This window comes from Lagenorhynchus albirostris, chromosome 12 (genome assembly GCF_949774975.1).
Source record: "Lagenorhynchus albirostris chromosome 12, mLagAlb1.1, whole genome shotgun sequence".
NCBI lineage: Eukaryota > Metazoa > Chordata > Mammalia > Artiodactyla > Delphinidae > Lagenorhynchus > Lagenorhynchus albirostris.
The window spans coordinates 41,824,624-41,839,278 of record NC_083106.1 but is presented as its reverse complement, the minus strand read 5'-3'; the positions used below and the strand labels follow the sequence as shown (position 1 = coordinate 41,839,278).

General features: G+C 41.5%; 1 protein-coding gene across 1 annotated transcript in view; it reads left to right on the top strand.

The window, feature by feature from the left end:
- SLC35F1 (solute carrier family 35 member F1) overlaps window positions 1–14,655 on the top strand; it is a 422,653-nt gene that overhangs the window by 313,883 nt on the left and 94,115 nt on the right. The window contains exon 3 of the mRNA XM_060167349.1: window positions 14,382–14,509. Within this exon, the coding sequence (XP_060023332.1) occupies window positions 14,382–14,509 (128 nt within the window). The remainder of the gene's footprint in view (window positions 1–14,381; window positions 14,510–14,655) is intronic.

The following is a 14,655-nucleotide window of genomic DNA, read 5'->3' as shown; positions in this document are numbered from 1 at the left end:
TACCATTGTGGTCAGAAAAGATACTTGATATGATATCAATTTTCTTAAATTTACCAAGGCTTGATTTGTGACCCAAGATATGATCTATCCTGGAGAATGTTCCATGATCACTTGAGAAGAATGTGTGTTCTGTTGTTTTTGGATGGAATGTCCTATAAATATCAATTAAGTCCACGTTGTTTAATGTATCATTTAATGCTTGTGTTTCCTTATTTATTTTCATTTTGGATGATCTGTCCATTGGTGAAAGTGGGGCATTAAAGTCCCCTACTATGATTGTGTTACTGTTGATTTCCCCTTTTATGGCTGTTAGTATTTGCCTTATGTACTGAGGTGCTCCTATGTTGGGTGCATAAATATTTACAATTGTTATATCTTCCTCTTGGATTGATCCCTTGATCATTATGTAGTGTCCTTCTTTGTCTCCTGTAATAATCTTTATTTTAAAGTCTATTTTTTCTGATATGAGAATTGCTAGTCCAGTTTTCTTTTGACTTCCATTTGCATGGAATATCTTTTTCCATCCCCTCACTTTCAGTCTGTATGTGTCCCTAGGTCTGAAGTGGGTCTCTTGTAGACAACATATATTACAGGTCTTGTTTTTGTATCCATTCAGCCAGTCTGTGTCTTTTGGTGGGAGCATTTAGTCCATTTACATTTAAGTTAGTTATTGATATGTATCTTCCTATTACCATTTTCTTAATTGTTTTGGGTTTGTTATTGTAGGTCTTTTCCTTCTCTTGTATTTCCTGCCTGGAGAAGTTCCTTTAGCATTTGCTGTAAAGCTGGGTTGGTGGTGCTGAATTCTCTTAGCTTTTGCTTGTCAGTAAAGGTTTTAATTTCTCTGTCACATCTCAATGAGATCCTTGCTGGGTAGAGTAGTCTTGGCGGTACTTTCTTCCCTTTCATCACTTTGAATATGTCCTGCCACTTCCTTCTGTCTTGCAGTGTTTCTGCTGAAAGATCAGCTGTTAACCTTATGGGGATTCCCTTGTATGTTATTTGTTGTTTTTCCCTTACTGCTTTTAATATTTTTTCTTTGTATATAATTTTGATAGTTTGATTAATATGTGTCTTGGTGTGTTTCTCCTTGGATTTATCCTGTATGGGACTCTCTGTGCTTCCTGGACTTGATTATTTCCTTTCTCATATTAGGGAAGTTTTCAACTCTAATCTCTTCAAATATTTTCTGAGTCCCTTTCTTTTTCTCCTCTTCTTCTGGACCCCTATAATTCGAATGTTGGTGCATTTAATGTTGTCCCAGAGGTCTCTGAGACTGTCCTCAGTTCTTTTCATTCTTTTTTCTTTATTCTGCTCTGCAGTAGTTATTTCCACTATTTCATCTTCCAGGTCACTTATCCGTTCTTCTGCCTCAGTTATTCTGCTATTTATCCCTTCTAGAGAATTTTTAATTTCATTTCTTGTGTTGTTCATCATTGTTTGTTTGCTCTTTAGACCTTCTAGGTCCTTGTTAAACGTTTCTTGTATTTTGTCTATTCGATTTCCAAGATTTTGGATCATCTTTACTATCATTATTCTGAATTCTTTTTCAGGTAGACTGCCTATTTCCTCTTCATTTGTTAGGTCTGGTGGGAGTTTACCTTGCTCCTTCATCTTCTGTGTGTTTTTCTGTCTTCTCATTTTGCTTAACTTACTGTGTTTGGGGTCTGCTCTTCACAGGCTTCAGGTTTGCAGTTTCCGTTGTTTTTGCTGTCTGTCCCCAGTGGCTAAGGTTGGTTCAGTGGGTTGTGTAGGCTTCCTGGTGGAGGGCACTTGTGCCTGTGTTCTGGTGGATGAGGCTGGATCTTGTCTTTCTGGTGGGCAGGTCCACGTCTGGTGGTGTGTTTTGGGGTGTCTGTGGCCTTATTATGATTTTAGGCAGCCTCTCTGCTAATGGATGGGGCTGTGTTCCTGTCTTGCTAGTTGTTTGGCATAGGGTGTCTAGCACTGTAGCTTGCTGGTCATTGAGTGAAGCTGGGACTTGGCGTTGAGATGGAGATCTCTGGGAGATTTTCGCTGTTTGATATTATGTGGAGCTGGTAGGTCTCTTGTGGACCAGTGTCCAGAAGCTGGCTCTCCCACCTCAGAGGCACAGCACTGACTCCTGGCTGCAGCACCAAGAGCCTTTCATCCACATGGCTCAGAATAAAAGGGAGAGAAAAATAGAAAGAAAGGAAGAAAGGAAGGAAGGGAGGGAGGGAGGGAGGAAGAAAGAAAGAAAGAAAGAAAGAAAGAAAGAAAGAAAGAAAGAAAGAAAGAAAGAAAAAGGATAAAATAAATTAAAATAAAGTTATTAAAATAAAAAATAATTATTAAGAAAAAAAATTTTAAGTAAAAATAAATAAATAAATAACAGATGGACAGACCCCTAGGAGAAATGGTGAAAGCAAAGCTATACAGACAAAATCACACACAGAAGAATACACATACACATTCACATAAGGAGAAATAGGGGGAAAAAATAATATATCTTTGTTCCCAAAGTCCTCCTCCTCAATTTGGGGTGATTCGTTGTCTATTCAGGTATTCCACAGATGCAGGGTACATCAAGCTGATTGTGGAGATTTAATCCGCTGCTTCTGAGGCTGCTGGGAGAGATTTCTCTTTCTCTTCTTTGATTGCACAGCTCCCGGGGTTCAGCTTTGGATTTGGCCCCACCTCTGCGTGTAGGTTGCCTGAGGGCGTCTGTTCTTCGCTCAGACAGGACGGGGTTAAAGGAGCCGCTGATTCGGGGGCTCTGGCTCACTCACGCCAGGGGGAGGGAGGGGTACGGATGCGGTGCGAGTCTGCGGCGGCAGAGGCAGCGTGACGTTGCACCAGCCTGAGGCACGCCGCGCATTCTCCCAGGGAAATTTTCCCTGGATCACGGGACCCTGGCAGTGGCGGGCTGCACAGGCTCCCGGGAGGGGAGGTGTGGATAGTGACCTGTGCTCGCACACAGGCTTCTTGGTGGCGGCAGCAGCAGCCTTAGCATCTCATGCCCGTTTCTGGGGTCCGCGCTGATAGCCGCAGCTCACGCCCATCTCCGGAGCTCGTTTAAGCGGTACTCTGAATCCCCTCTCCTCACGCACCCCAAAACAATGGTCTCTTGCCTCTTCGGCAGCTCCAGACTTTTCGCAGACTCCCTCCCAGCTAGCTGTGTCACACTAGCCCCTTCAGGCTGTGTTCACGCAGCCAACCCCAGTCCTCTCCCTGGGATCCGACCTCCGAAGCCCGACACTCAGCTCCCAGCCCCCACCCACCCCGGCGGGTGAGCAGAGAAGCCTCTCAGGCTGGTGAGTGCTGGTCGACACCGATCCTCTGTGTGGGTATCTCTCCACTTTGCCCTCTGCACCCCTATTGCTGGTCTGTCCTCCGCTGCACCGAAGCTCCCCCCTCCGCCACCCGCAGTCTGCACCAGCGAAGGGGCTTCCTAGTGTGTGGAAACCTTTCCTCCTTCACAGCTCCCTCCCACTGGTGCAGGTCCCGTCCCTATCCTTTTGTCTCTGTTTTTTCTTTTTTCTTTTGCCCTACCCAGGAACGTGGGGTGTTTCTTGCCTTTTGGGAGGTCTGAGGTCTTCTGCCAGCGTTCAGTAGGTGTTCTGTAGGAGTTGTTCCACGTGTAGATGTGTTTCTGATGTATCTGTGGGGAGGAAGGTAATCTCCGAGTCTTACTCTTCTGCCATCTTGAAGCTCCCTTCTTTCATTTTTATTGCAATTTCTTTGTTGAAGAATCTATCAGGTGGTCCATACAATCACTGCTTCTCAAACTGTAATGCATAGGAATAACCTGGGCACTTGATCAAATGCTGGTTTGGAATCAGTAGTCTGGGGTTTGCCTGAGATTCTGCATTTCTGACAAATTCTCAGTTGCTGCTGTCACTGCCATTCAACAGGCCAAACTGAGTAGCTGGACTACAGTATATCCCACAATCTGGATTTTTGCTGATTGAATATTTCTAGAGTAATTCAATATATACTTTTGTGACCTCTGTATTTCTTAAATTGGTGTAGTTAAGTCCTAAAACTTGATGAGATTTGGTGTCTTTCTTTTTTTTTTTCCATACGTAGTGTTTTGTTCATCCATCAGGAAGCACGTAAAACATAATGCTTGGTTGCCTCTTTCTTTGAAATGCTAGTAGCTTGACCTTCTAGGCCTATATTCATTAGGGGATGCAAAATGGGGATATTCTAATTCTCTCATTTCTTCTTTATTAGCTAGAGTATTACCATAAAGATCAACATCCCCTCATCTACAATTTAGTTACCTAGTGGTATAGTTCATATGAGAATCCCAGGGGGGAAAATTTGATTCTTTTCCTTTTTTTACCAATTTTCAAAATATTGAGTTGGTTTACTAATATCCAATAGTGACCAATTAGTTTTTTAAATTTGGTTGTGATTGTTTTTATTGCTGTTGCTTTTAGATTCTTTATGAACTCATGGATTTAAACATATCCGATGCATTTCAATCCATTTCAGTGGGGTTTTTTTTTTGTTTTTTGGGTTTTTTTTTTTGTGGTACGCGGGCCTCTCACTGCTGTGGCCTCTCCCGTTGCGGAGCACAGGCTCCGGACGCGCAGGCCCAGCGGCCATGGCTCACGGGCCCAGCCGCTCCGTGGCATGTGGGATCCTCCCGGACCAGGGCACGAACCTGTGTCCCCTGCATCAGCAGGCGGACTCTCAACCACTGCGCCACCAGGGAAGCCCCAGTGTTAGTTTTATACAAAAGACACTTCAAGTTGGCCTCTGAGTCCTTTTGACACAACCCAAGTAGTTTTTTTTTATTGTTTCCTTGCTCTTTTGTATAACAAAATGTTCCAGGTTTAACTTGTATTACATTTCCTGATCCAGAACTGCAGTCAACCATTTCTCCAAGATTATTATCTTTTTTTTGTGGAAAATTTTAAAATGATATTTTAACATAATAATCTGTGTGCTATGGTGCTCATTACCACTAGGTTAGTAAAGTGGAAACTTTTTAACTGCATGAATATATTTTCAATATTTTCAGATGGAAATATGTTTTAGAATATATGTGTGTGTATTCTAGAAGTACACATTGCATACTATTATTGCATTGCTCAGAAAATGCTGCCTTGTTTCTACTGAACTTAATTTCAGAAAGATTTGATAAAAAGATTAAAGTATTTCTGATTTGTTTTATTAAATGTACCGTGTAAACAAAAAGCATCATTCTTAGAGTAGTGAATGCTTTGCAGTAAAAAGTCAGGACAGACCTTGGACAGATTACTTAAAATTCTTCAAAACCTGATTTCATGATCTGAAAAATAGTTTCTTCATAAGGCTGTTAATAGCAAAGCTATCAAATATTTATTGGAAGCCAGAGATGTTACATACATTTTCTCATGTAACTGGTATAGCGACATTTTCAAGTAAGTAGTGTTTGCCCCCTTTTGTTAAGGAGTAAACTTTCCCAAGGTGACACAGCCAGTTAAGTGGCTGTGTCTCTCTGATGTCACGCTTTTAACCTAGAGTATAGGGTGGCAGTTAAATGTGAAAGTAAATATATGTTGCCTCTGGCCTTGTCCTGACAAATGGTGTTCAATGAAAAATAAATGTCAGGTAACAGAAATGGCCTTGGTAGATCTGTACTTGACATTTGGTGTGGGAGATGGGAGCGTGAACAGGGGAGAGGAGGCCAGCCAGCTTTCTGCTTAGCCAGGCTTCTGGCCCATTGACGCTCCTCTTGCTAATTTCCCATGTTGGGTCTAACCTATGTGTCCACCATGACAGATGCTCTCATGTCAAAGCTCAAGGTCAGCCCTCAAAAGTTCAGGCTAGCATCTTCTGTCATGTTGTCTTTTGCATATGCTCAGCAGGTGGCAGGAGTCCGGAGGCAAGCCTGCTCTGGGCTCTTCCCCTTGCATCGTGTGTCATTAGCTACTACACAGCTCTTTGTTCAAAACAAAATTCACAAAACTGACAGATTCATCTGCTAACGTCGGGGGGCATCAGAGCCAATTACAGGAAGCCTTCAAAAGGCAAATAGGGTCACTTTTCACAAAATGGGATGAAGAAAAGGAAAATAGTCATGTCATTAAAAAGGACAAATACATTTTCCTCTCAGCAGGCTCGCCACAGGAAAGTAGAGAGATTTATATGAGTCCATCATTTCATTATGACTGCTTTGAATAATTTCAGATCAAAGCATCCACCCCACACACAGCCAGCCTATCATTAACCATTTTGAGCTAGTGAACAGTATTTCCCACGGTAAGTGGTATCTCTATAATGACGGAACATTTAGGTTTAAAGTGCGAAGTTTTTATATTCTTTCAAGACCACAAATAATCACATACATTGTTTAAAATCACCTGGAAAGGACACCAGTTGTTTGTTTTAATTTGAATTCAGACCTCGAGGGTTCTGGGGTCTGGTTTTGCTGAGATGCACCAAACACGTACTTGAGTTCTTGAGCAAAAGAGGGACAAATTTAGTTGTGTTTGAGGAAAACCAGGTGCAAAAGTTTAGGGGCACAGTCCCAACACTACCCTTACCTCATAACACTATGAGAGTTTAAGCCAAATGGGAAAGTTCAGAGTCCACACAAGACCACCCTCTCTCCTGATGCCAGTTGCAAGTTCAGGGTTGGGGGAGGATCCCCCAAACCACTGTCCGTTTCAGAAATCTACTAAGCCTCACAGAACTCACTGAAAGCTATTATATTCATGGTTTGAGTTGTTACAGGGAAAAGATACAGATTAGAATCCACCAAAGGAATAAGCCCATAGGGCAGAGTCCTGAAGAAGTACCAAGTCCAGCGCTTCCATTGTCCTTTCCCAAAGGAGACAAGACATGTTACTTTCCCAGCACCAGTGTGTGACAGTATGGACAAAATATTGCCAATCAGGGAAAGTCGGTAGAGCCTCTGTGTTCAGGTTTTTACTGAAGCTCCATTATGTAAGCCTGATTGATTCTCTATAGTCTCTGGGCATGACCCAAAGCCTTCACCCCAAATCACATTGTTGGTCTTTCTGACATGGCCATCCTCAGCCCGGAATCATAACGTTACCCCAGGACAAATTGCAGACCTCTTTGGGGGCAAGGTTAAATTCTTTACTGCACGTATGTCGGAAAGAGGAAAGACCAGCTGTGATAAAAGTCAAGATAACGATAAGAGCTCCTTTCGAGGCACCATGTTAAGCATTTTATAAATATCTCATTTAATCCTGACCAACACTCAGGGAGGCAGGTCCACCTGGTAATTCCGATGTATAGATGAGGAAAATTGAGGTTTAGAGAGACTAAGTTGTGTAACAATATCATACACCCAGTGCCCAGAAGAGGCTGAGTTCGAGCCCGCTGCTGAATGGCTCCAGTGCCCTCCCTATGTTGCCCTGCCAAACGGAAGGCGTGGCTGCCCCATCCACAGCTCCGCAGGGCACCATTCTTGTCTTCTCTGAGAAGGCTGTCTCCTGGAGCCAGAAAGGAAAGGCCAGCCTGGCTGGCTGACTCACCATCTAAATCAAAAGGGAAGAACTCTTGGTGAGACTTCTCAGGGCAAGGATCTGTGCATACAGATAACTGCAAAAGAGCTAACAAAGTTAAAATGGGCCCCAAGGGCTGGTTGCTCAACAGAAAGCATAAACTGGACAGGAGTTTGGAGTAGGAAGATGTGCTCCATTTTAATCGGTTAAATTTTGGTTGTTGGATGACATATATCAGTACAAAGAAATATGTCTATCACAGCTAGAAATATGGGACAATAGTACTGGTTTGTGTTTGATCATGCAACAACATAACATCTTTAAGATTTTCAGTGATCAATAGTGACAGTGTTTAGCATGCAAGCGTGTGTATTCTTCTTTTTTTTTTTTTTTTTTTTCAGTACGTGGGCCTCTCACTGTTATGGCCTCTCCCATTGCGGAGCACAGGCTCCGGACGCTCAGGCTCAGCGGCCATGGCTCACGGGACTAGCCGCTCCGTGGTATGTGGGATCCTCCCAGACCAGGGCACGAACCCGTGTCCCTTGCATCGGCAGGCAGACTCTCAACCACTGCGCCACCAGGGAAGCCCTTTATAGGGTGTTCTTTCCAAGAATATGAAATGGGTGCTCTAAATGTATATCTAGTTTTTAAATTCTGAATGGACTTTGTTTAGGGGAGTTGTTTGGCTCTCATGCACTATTTTCATTAAGAGGTAGAGGAACCTGTAACACATAGATTTTGGTCAACAGAGTTTAATAGTCCGTACACAGTTTTCATATATGGGGTTTTAGACATCCTGAACTTTCAGAAAAGTTCTTTATTTGTTTATTTGTTGTAATTGCCTTTATGGTAAAATCTAGGCAGACTTACTATCAATTTTTCTATTAATATGAAGAAAAAAATGTTAGCAATTGTGTCTCTCCTAAGATACATCAAGAACACAGGTTTTGGGGCTTCCCTGGTGGTGCAGTGGTTAAGAATCCGCCTGCCAATGCAGGGGACACGGGTTCGAGCCCTGGTCCGGGAAGATCCTGCATGCCGCAGAGCAACTAAGCCCATGGGCCACAACTACTGAGCCTGTGCTCTAGAGCCCGCGAGCCACAACTACTGAGCCCATGTACTGCAGCTACTGAAGCCTGCACGCCTGGAGCCCACGCTCCACAACGAAGAGTAGTCCCCACTTGCTGCAACTAGAGAAAACCTGTGCACAGCAACAAAGACCCAGTGCAGCCAAAAATAAATAAATAAAATAAATAAATTTTTTTAAAAAGAGCAGTTTTGCATATTTCAAAGGCGTAGAGTATAAGCGTGCCACATAAAATCATGTATCTTAGCTTCATAAAAGATGACAGCTTAAAAAATCCAGAAAAAAAAAGGTTTCTGAGGTTTAAGTGATCCGTTTCATGTTTAAAAAGGTAATATACATTGAAAGATTTTTCGAATCATAAGGTATATATGTTTTTGTGTCAGAAAGGTAATAGATTGAGTTTGTCATTAGGGCTAGAATATTTTGTTTTACTTATCAATGCCAAAAAAGTAACTTTGAAAAAAATAAAATAAACTTACTGTTAAGAAACCTATCCTATATACAATCATTTTTACACATATATGGATTTTCTCTTAAAGTCACAGCTACCAGAAACTTACATGATTATGATTCATTTTTAGTTGCTTTTAGATATTTTTCCAAACCCTTATTAGGCATCTCTGGAAGACAGCCAGATGACCAAGTAGATTTTAACGGTGTTATTCAGCTATCTTACCTTGATAACAGGATCTTATTTACGTGAGTAACTATCTGTCTAAATCACTATGCTAGGCATAGTTCAGGATACGTAAAAAAGAAATAAGTGCTGAGGGGAAGCAGAGACTTTGGGAAAGCTTCCCATGGGAGCTTCACATCCAGGTAACTGGATCTTGCAGTGTGAGTGGGAACTTGAGCGAGAGGGATGTGAAGGGTGTAAAGTGGGAACTGAGGCCGTGTCTCTTCTCCTCTTGGCTTTCTTTGAACCCTTTGTGTGGTTTCCTCTTTTACGTTTTGCCTGTCACATGCAGCCTATGTGGTAACCTTGGAAACACCTCCTCAAAGCCCCTACCCTGGAAAGGCCCAGTAGGACTAGAGTCCCAGAGAACGAAGCTATTTCTAGTTCAAGCCTTAGGGGGAAGGGGTGTGTTCACATGGCTTCCCCTCTCAGATCAAGTAGTGAGATCCGGAGAATCAAGACAAGGATCTGGCCCAGGGGAGAGGTGTCAAGGTCAAGGACACGGCCCTCAGGCTGCCTCCTGTCTGGACAAATGTCATATGCTGGCTGCAGTGTGATCCATCCACGATCTCAAGAGTTAGAGACAGAGGATGTGCAGCTAAACCCTAATGAGAAATTAAAAGAGTTCATTTTCCTGGGCTTCCTCCATGCAGGATCCATCACTTGCAGTGAGCGAGTCTGTGGTGGGTGGCTGGTCAGGATTCAAGGATTCCAGGACCCCACCACTTGCTGACATGTCTTGTGCACATACCTGGCATTAGATATTAGCTTAAATACGACATTCATACTGCCTTTAATCTACAACGCCCTATGAAATAGTTGCTCCAGTCCCCATTTTACAGTAGAGGGATCAAGGTTCAGAGCCATTACCCAAGTTACTCAGGACCACTAAGGTACATCAGTGTCCAAACCCAGGTCTGTTGCCACTATGCCAAGACATTAAAGGACTGCCTTTTATGCTCTTCTTAATCTCACTGTCTGGCTCCAGTAGTGACAGTGAATGAAACCATACAAAACAAAGTGTAATCTTCATTATTTGTCCTTTTTATATTTCATCCTTACCCTCAGATTCACATTATGAAGTGCAATTGATTGCAATTCTTTTTGTGAACCACTTACATTTTCATTTCCTTATTATTAGCACATTTATTTTGTTCACTTTTCTGACAAAAGAATTGTTTTGAATTCTACATCCTAATACTAAATTTCACCTTTTAAGGGTGAGTAATTAAAACTTCCATCTTCAGTCATACCTTTCTTCAAATTCACTGATGAATATTTAACCTCTTCCCTTGGAGTTCTGGTAAAGGAGGATAGCATTATGGCTTCAAGTTGTGAGCCGAGGAGGCGTCCATTCAAGCAAGGGTCTTGCCCTCTTTGCAGGGGCTTCGCTCTTGCTGCAGACCCTCTGTGCAAATGCATGCTGAGTTCTGTCCTTGCAGAAAAACACCATGAAGGATCACCCCACCCATGAGAGCCCTTAATGAAAATGCAGTCCCGAGAATAATGCAGCTTCTTGTTCCCTTTGCTGAATTCACCTCTGGTGCTGTCTCGCAATCCTTTTATTCTCTACTCAGACCACCACTGGGGGTGAACAAGAGTCCTATCCATGAATCAAGGCTCTTCAGGTTTCCAGTCGCTGCCGTGAATGTGGACCATGTTTCAGTCTTTGCACAGGTGTTTCCGCTTCCTTCATTCAACATTCATTGACCACTGCCACGCTCGCCCCACCCCATGTGTGACCATTGTTATTACGCCCAAGGCTTCAACTAGTAGTACAGCATATAACAGTAATTCTTATCATTAGGCTTTGTTAAGCCATAAATTTGATTGAAAGCCTTATTTTACATTTCACAAGGGAAACTCTGTCATGCACTTAGATCAGGCAGGGAGACATCAACTTTTGATACTGAAGTGAGGGTGATGGGACACATGCTCATCCCTAAGCTGATTCAGGAATGGACACACGACTGCGCAGCTGGGCACCGGCAACACTAGGGGACGCCGTGCACGTCGGCTTCAATGTGCCAGGCGCCCCCTGAAGTCTGGTAGAGGGGACACCCTGCATGTGAGTTGGGACAAGCAGGTCATGATAGCTCCTTTAATGAGAAATGAATGACTCCTGAGGACGGTGCCGTAATTACAAACCAATAAGGCAAAATAGTGCAGTACCAGTGAGTATGAAGCCTAGTGCTGGATTGTCATGAATTCAAATCCTGTCTCATCTTTGTGAACTTTTGGGCAAGTTACTTAACTCCTCCAGGCCCCGGTTTTGTCATCTGTAAATACGGTTAAAAGAAATACCTTCCATACAGGGATATTATAAGGATTAAGTAAATTAATATTTGTAAAGCACATAGACACTGCCTGGTACATAGTATCATATAAGTATTTGTTACAAAAATGAAAAAACACATTGATTGGTCGTTCTGTTGATGCTTAGTAAAATGAGATATGAGTCACATGATCAAGACTGTCAATAATTTCCCTCTCTATTCTCAATTATTGCCATAGTTATTGTTGCTGGAACGCTATGTTACTTTCAATTAGGGTTACTTTCTTTAATTATGTTTTTCACATTTGTGAGTACTGGCATACTCCACAGTTCTTTAAGAAGAGAATGAAAACAGAATTAAACTCTAAACCAATTATAGAGATACATATGTACAAGGATGTTCTTTAAAGAAAAATTGGAAACAACTTAAATGTCTGTCAGTGGGAGATGAGATAAATTGTGGCATATTCATAAAATGTGATTATATGTCATTTAAAGTATATTACATTTATTCTCTACATTAAAAAATAGGGATCTATTTCTAGAACAATGTTAAGTATAAAGAACCCTAGAAGAATGACAGGTACAGTATATACAATAAACTTTCATTTAAATACATACATATGTAGAAAACATATAGCAAAGACATGAACATGAAGGATACATAACAATATCAAGATGGTGATTTGAGGAAGGAGGGAAGGGAATGGAATCTGGCAGTGGCAGAAAGGGGGCTTCAATTTCATCTGCAACATTTCCTTTCTCAGAAAAAAATCTGAAGCAAACGTGGCAAAATTTTAACATTAATTAAATCAGGTTGGAGATTACCTTATCACATTATTCTCTATGCTTTCTATTTATATTTGAACACGTTGATAGTAAGAATAATAACAGAACAAATTTAAATGCCAAATTATAATTCTAAAATTTGCACCCATAGATTTTATTACTCCTCTTAGTTAATTTTTTTTAAAATTCTTTTGCTTCAAAACGTTAATGTACCACCAGTTGTGCTGGTGCTTTTATGGATGGCCCGGTTTCGTGAGGTTTAGAAAGCACTTTGGCACAAGGGCTCTAAAGAATACATCTTCACTATTCTAGAATTTTAATGGCCTATTATACATCAGTGTTAATGAGAGTCATGTAGATAAATCCCTAAGCAGTCCTTTTAAAGGTTGCATTTTTTGCTCAGCCGAAAAAAAAAGAGAGCTTTCTTGCCTTCCTGGACAATTTTGCTAAGCAAGTGTGTTGTACGTTCTCAGGTGCTCAAGTGAAACAATATGGGAGTATTTGTTTAGAGTGTTTCGCTTGCAAACTTCTTCAGCAGAACAAACAGCAAGACAACAAATCATTCCTTTGAATCTGTGTAACTTTGAATATGTATTGATTGGCGGAACAAACAGCGCCATGATCCAGATTTTCAATGTCACATATTGAAATGTGGCTGGTGTGCTCCAAGTTTAGCAATTCTCTGTTCATCATGTAAATTAACTGGAACAATGACTTGTGACCTTAGAATTTCAGCTTTGCGGTTCAGTGTGCCGTTGACCTTTTTATGTCCTATGTATAGAGTATTATGTGTAAAACGGTCACCAAATGAATTTATGTCAGATGTTCTAACTAGAAAACAATTTTCATTGTCTGGTGCATGAATATTTATAGTAGATATATTTTAAATATTTCAATTTCAATGTTATTTAACATTGCTGAGGTTATTAAACACAAAATGTGTTCATAGATTCTGTATTACTTATTGACTACTCACCATGCACTGTTGGGCCCTAGAGATAAAGTGATGACCGAGACAGTGCCACTCTCTTCAAATTGTTAATAATCTAATGAGTAACAGAGTCAAGAAAACTGGCCATTATAACACAGGGAGATGAGTACTGTATCTGCGGAATAAGAAAGGGTGTTAAAGGAGCCCATAGCACGGAAACCCAACCGATTCTGAGAAGATCAAAGTGAGAGATCAAGGAAGGCTTCCTGGTGGTAGAGTCTATGCTGCTCCTTCATTTGAAGGCTGGGGGAAGAATAGTCCATGCAGGGGAATCAGCACATTGAAGAGCAAGAGAAAGCATACTTTGGGCCAAATGTTTGGATTGTTTCTTTGGTATCAAGAATCACCGTTCACTCAGGGTTTCTGCATGTTCCACATCCTCTAAGGATTCCTCACAGGTTGGCCCCAGAAAGCTGTTATTATTAATAATCATGTTCCCCCACTTTGAGAAAAGGTACATTTCAGGCCTGAAATATGTAAAAATAAGGATGAAGAACTAAGCAGTTCAGAGTCTGTTCTGAGGCTACCAGCGTAAGAGGCAAGATGGTGAAGTTGGTAGCATTAAGACCAAGGCCTGTGGCACTCTTCCCCATCGATGAGTGACCCCCAACTTCCTCTCTCTTCCCATCACCCACACACCACCTGCGTGTAAGGTTCAGAGGCGAGCGAGCCCTCAGGGTGGCGCCCTGCAGCCTTACTGCAGATCTGCGGCTAAGCACCATTTGACTACCCTCTTTCCATTTTTGTCTATTTTACCACAATCCTGAAGTTCAGGATGATTTGGATTTCACGTGTTTATACAGCCTTTCTGAACACCTTTCCTTTTATTTTTACTTGACAAAATTTTTTGTTCAAATGTTTGTGAGAAAATGTTTTGCATAGTGAACTAAAAACCTGTCCAGTCTTGTTCTGGAATAGGAACTAATTTGAAGGGCTGAAATCTACGATGAAGTCTAGTAAACTAAGCACAAGCATGTCATTCTTGGACATATTGATTCATTTGTTTAGTTAAACGTTTGATAAGGTACGGTAAAAAATATAGTACTGTAATATATATTTTAGAATCCTTCTAAATATACAGTTTCTCAACGTGTTCAGAGCTTAATCCATTTCTTCTTAACTTTGTAACGCAGGAGAAGAAAACCTCCTGGCAATTTTACGACGAAGATGGTGGAAGTATATGATCCTGGGACTGATAGACTTGGAAGCAAACTATCTGGTGGTCAAGGCTTACCAGTACACGACTCTGACCAGTATCCAGGTACCAAGGCTCTCTTCCCTTCTCATCTTCCTCATTTTCCAGATGTAGTTTACTTTCAGTTTAGTCACTTGGGAGTTCTGATTACTAGTTTGTAAGTTTTGCAACAAGAGGGAAATCGGTTATATAAAAATTAAGTGGAACTTTAT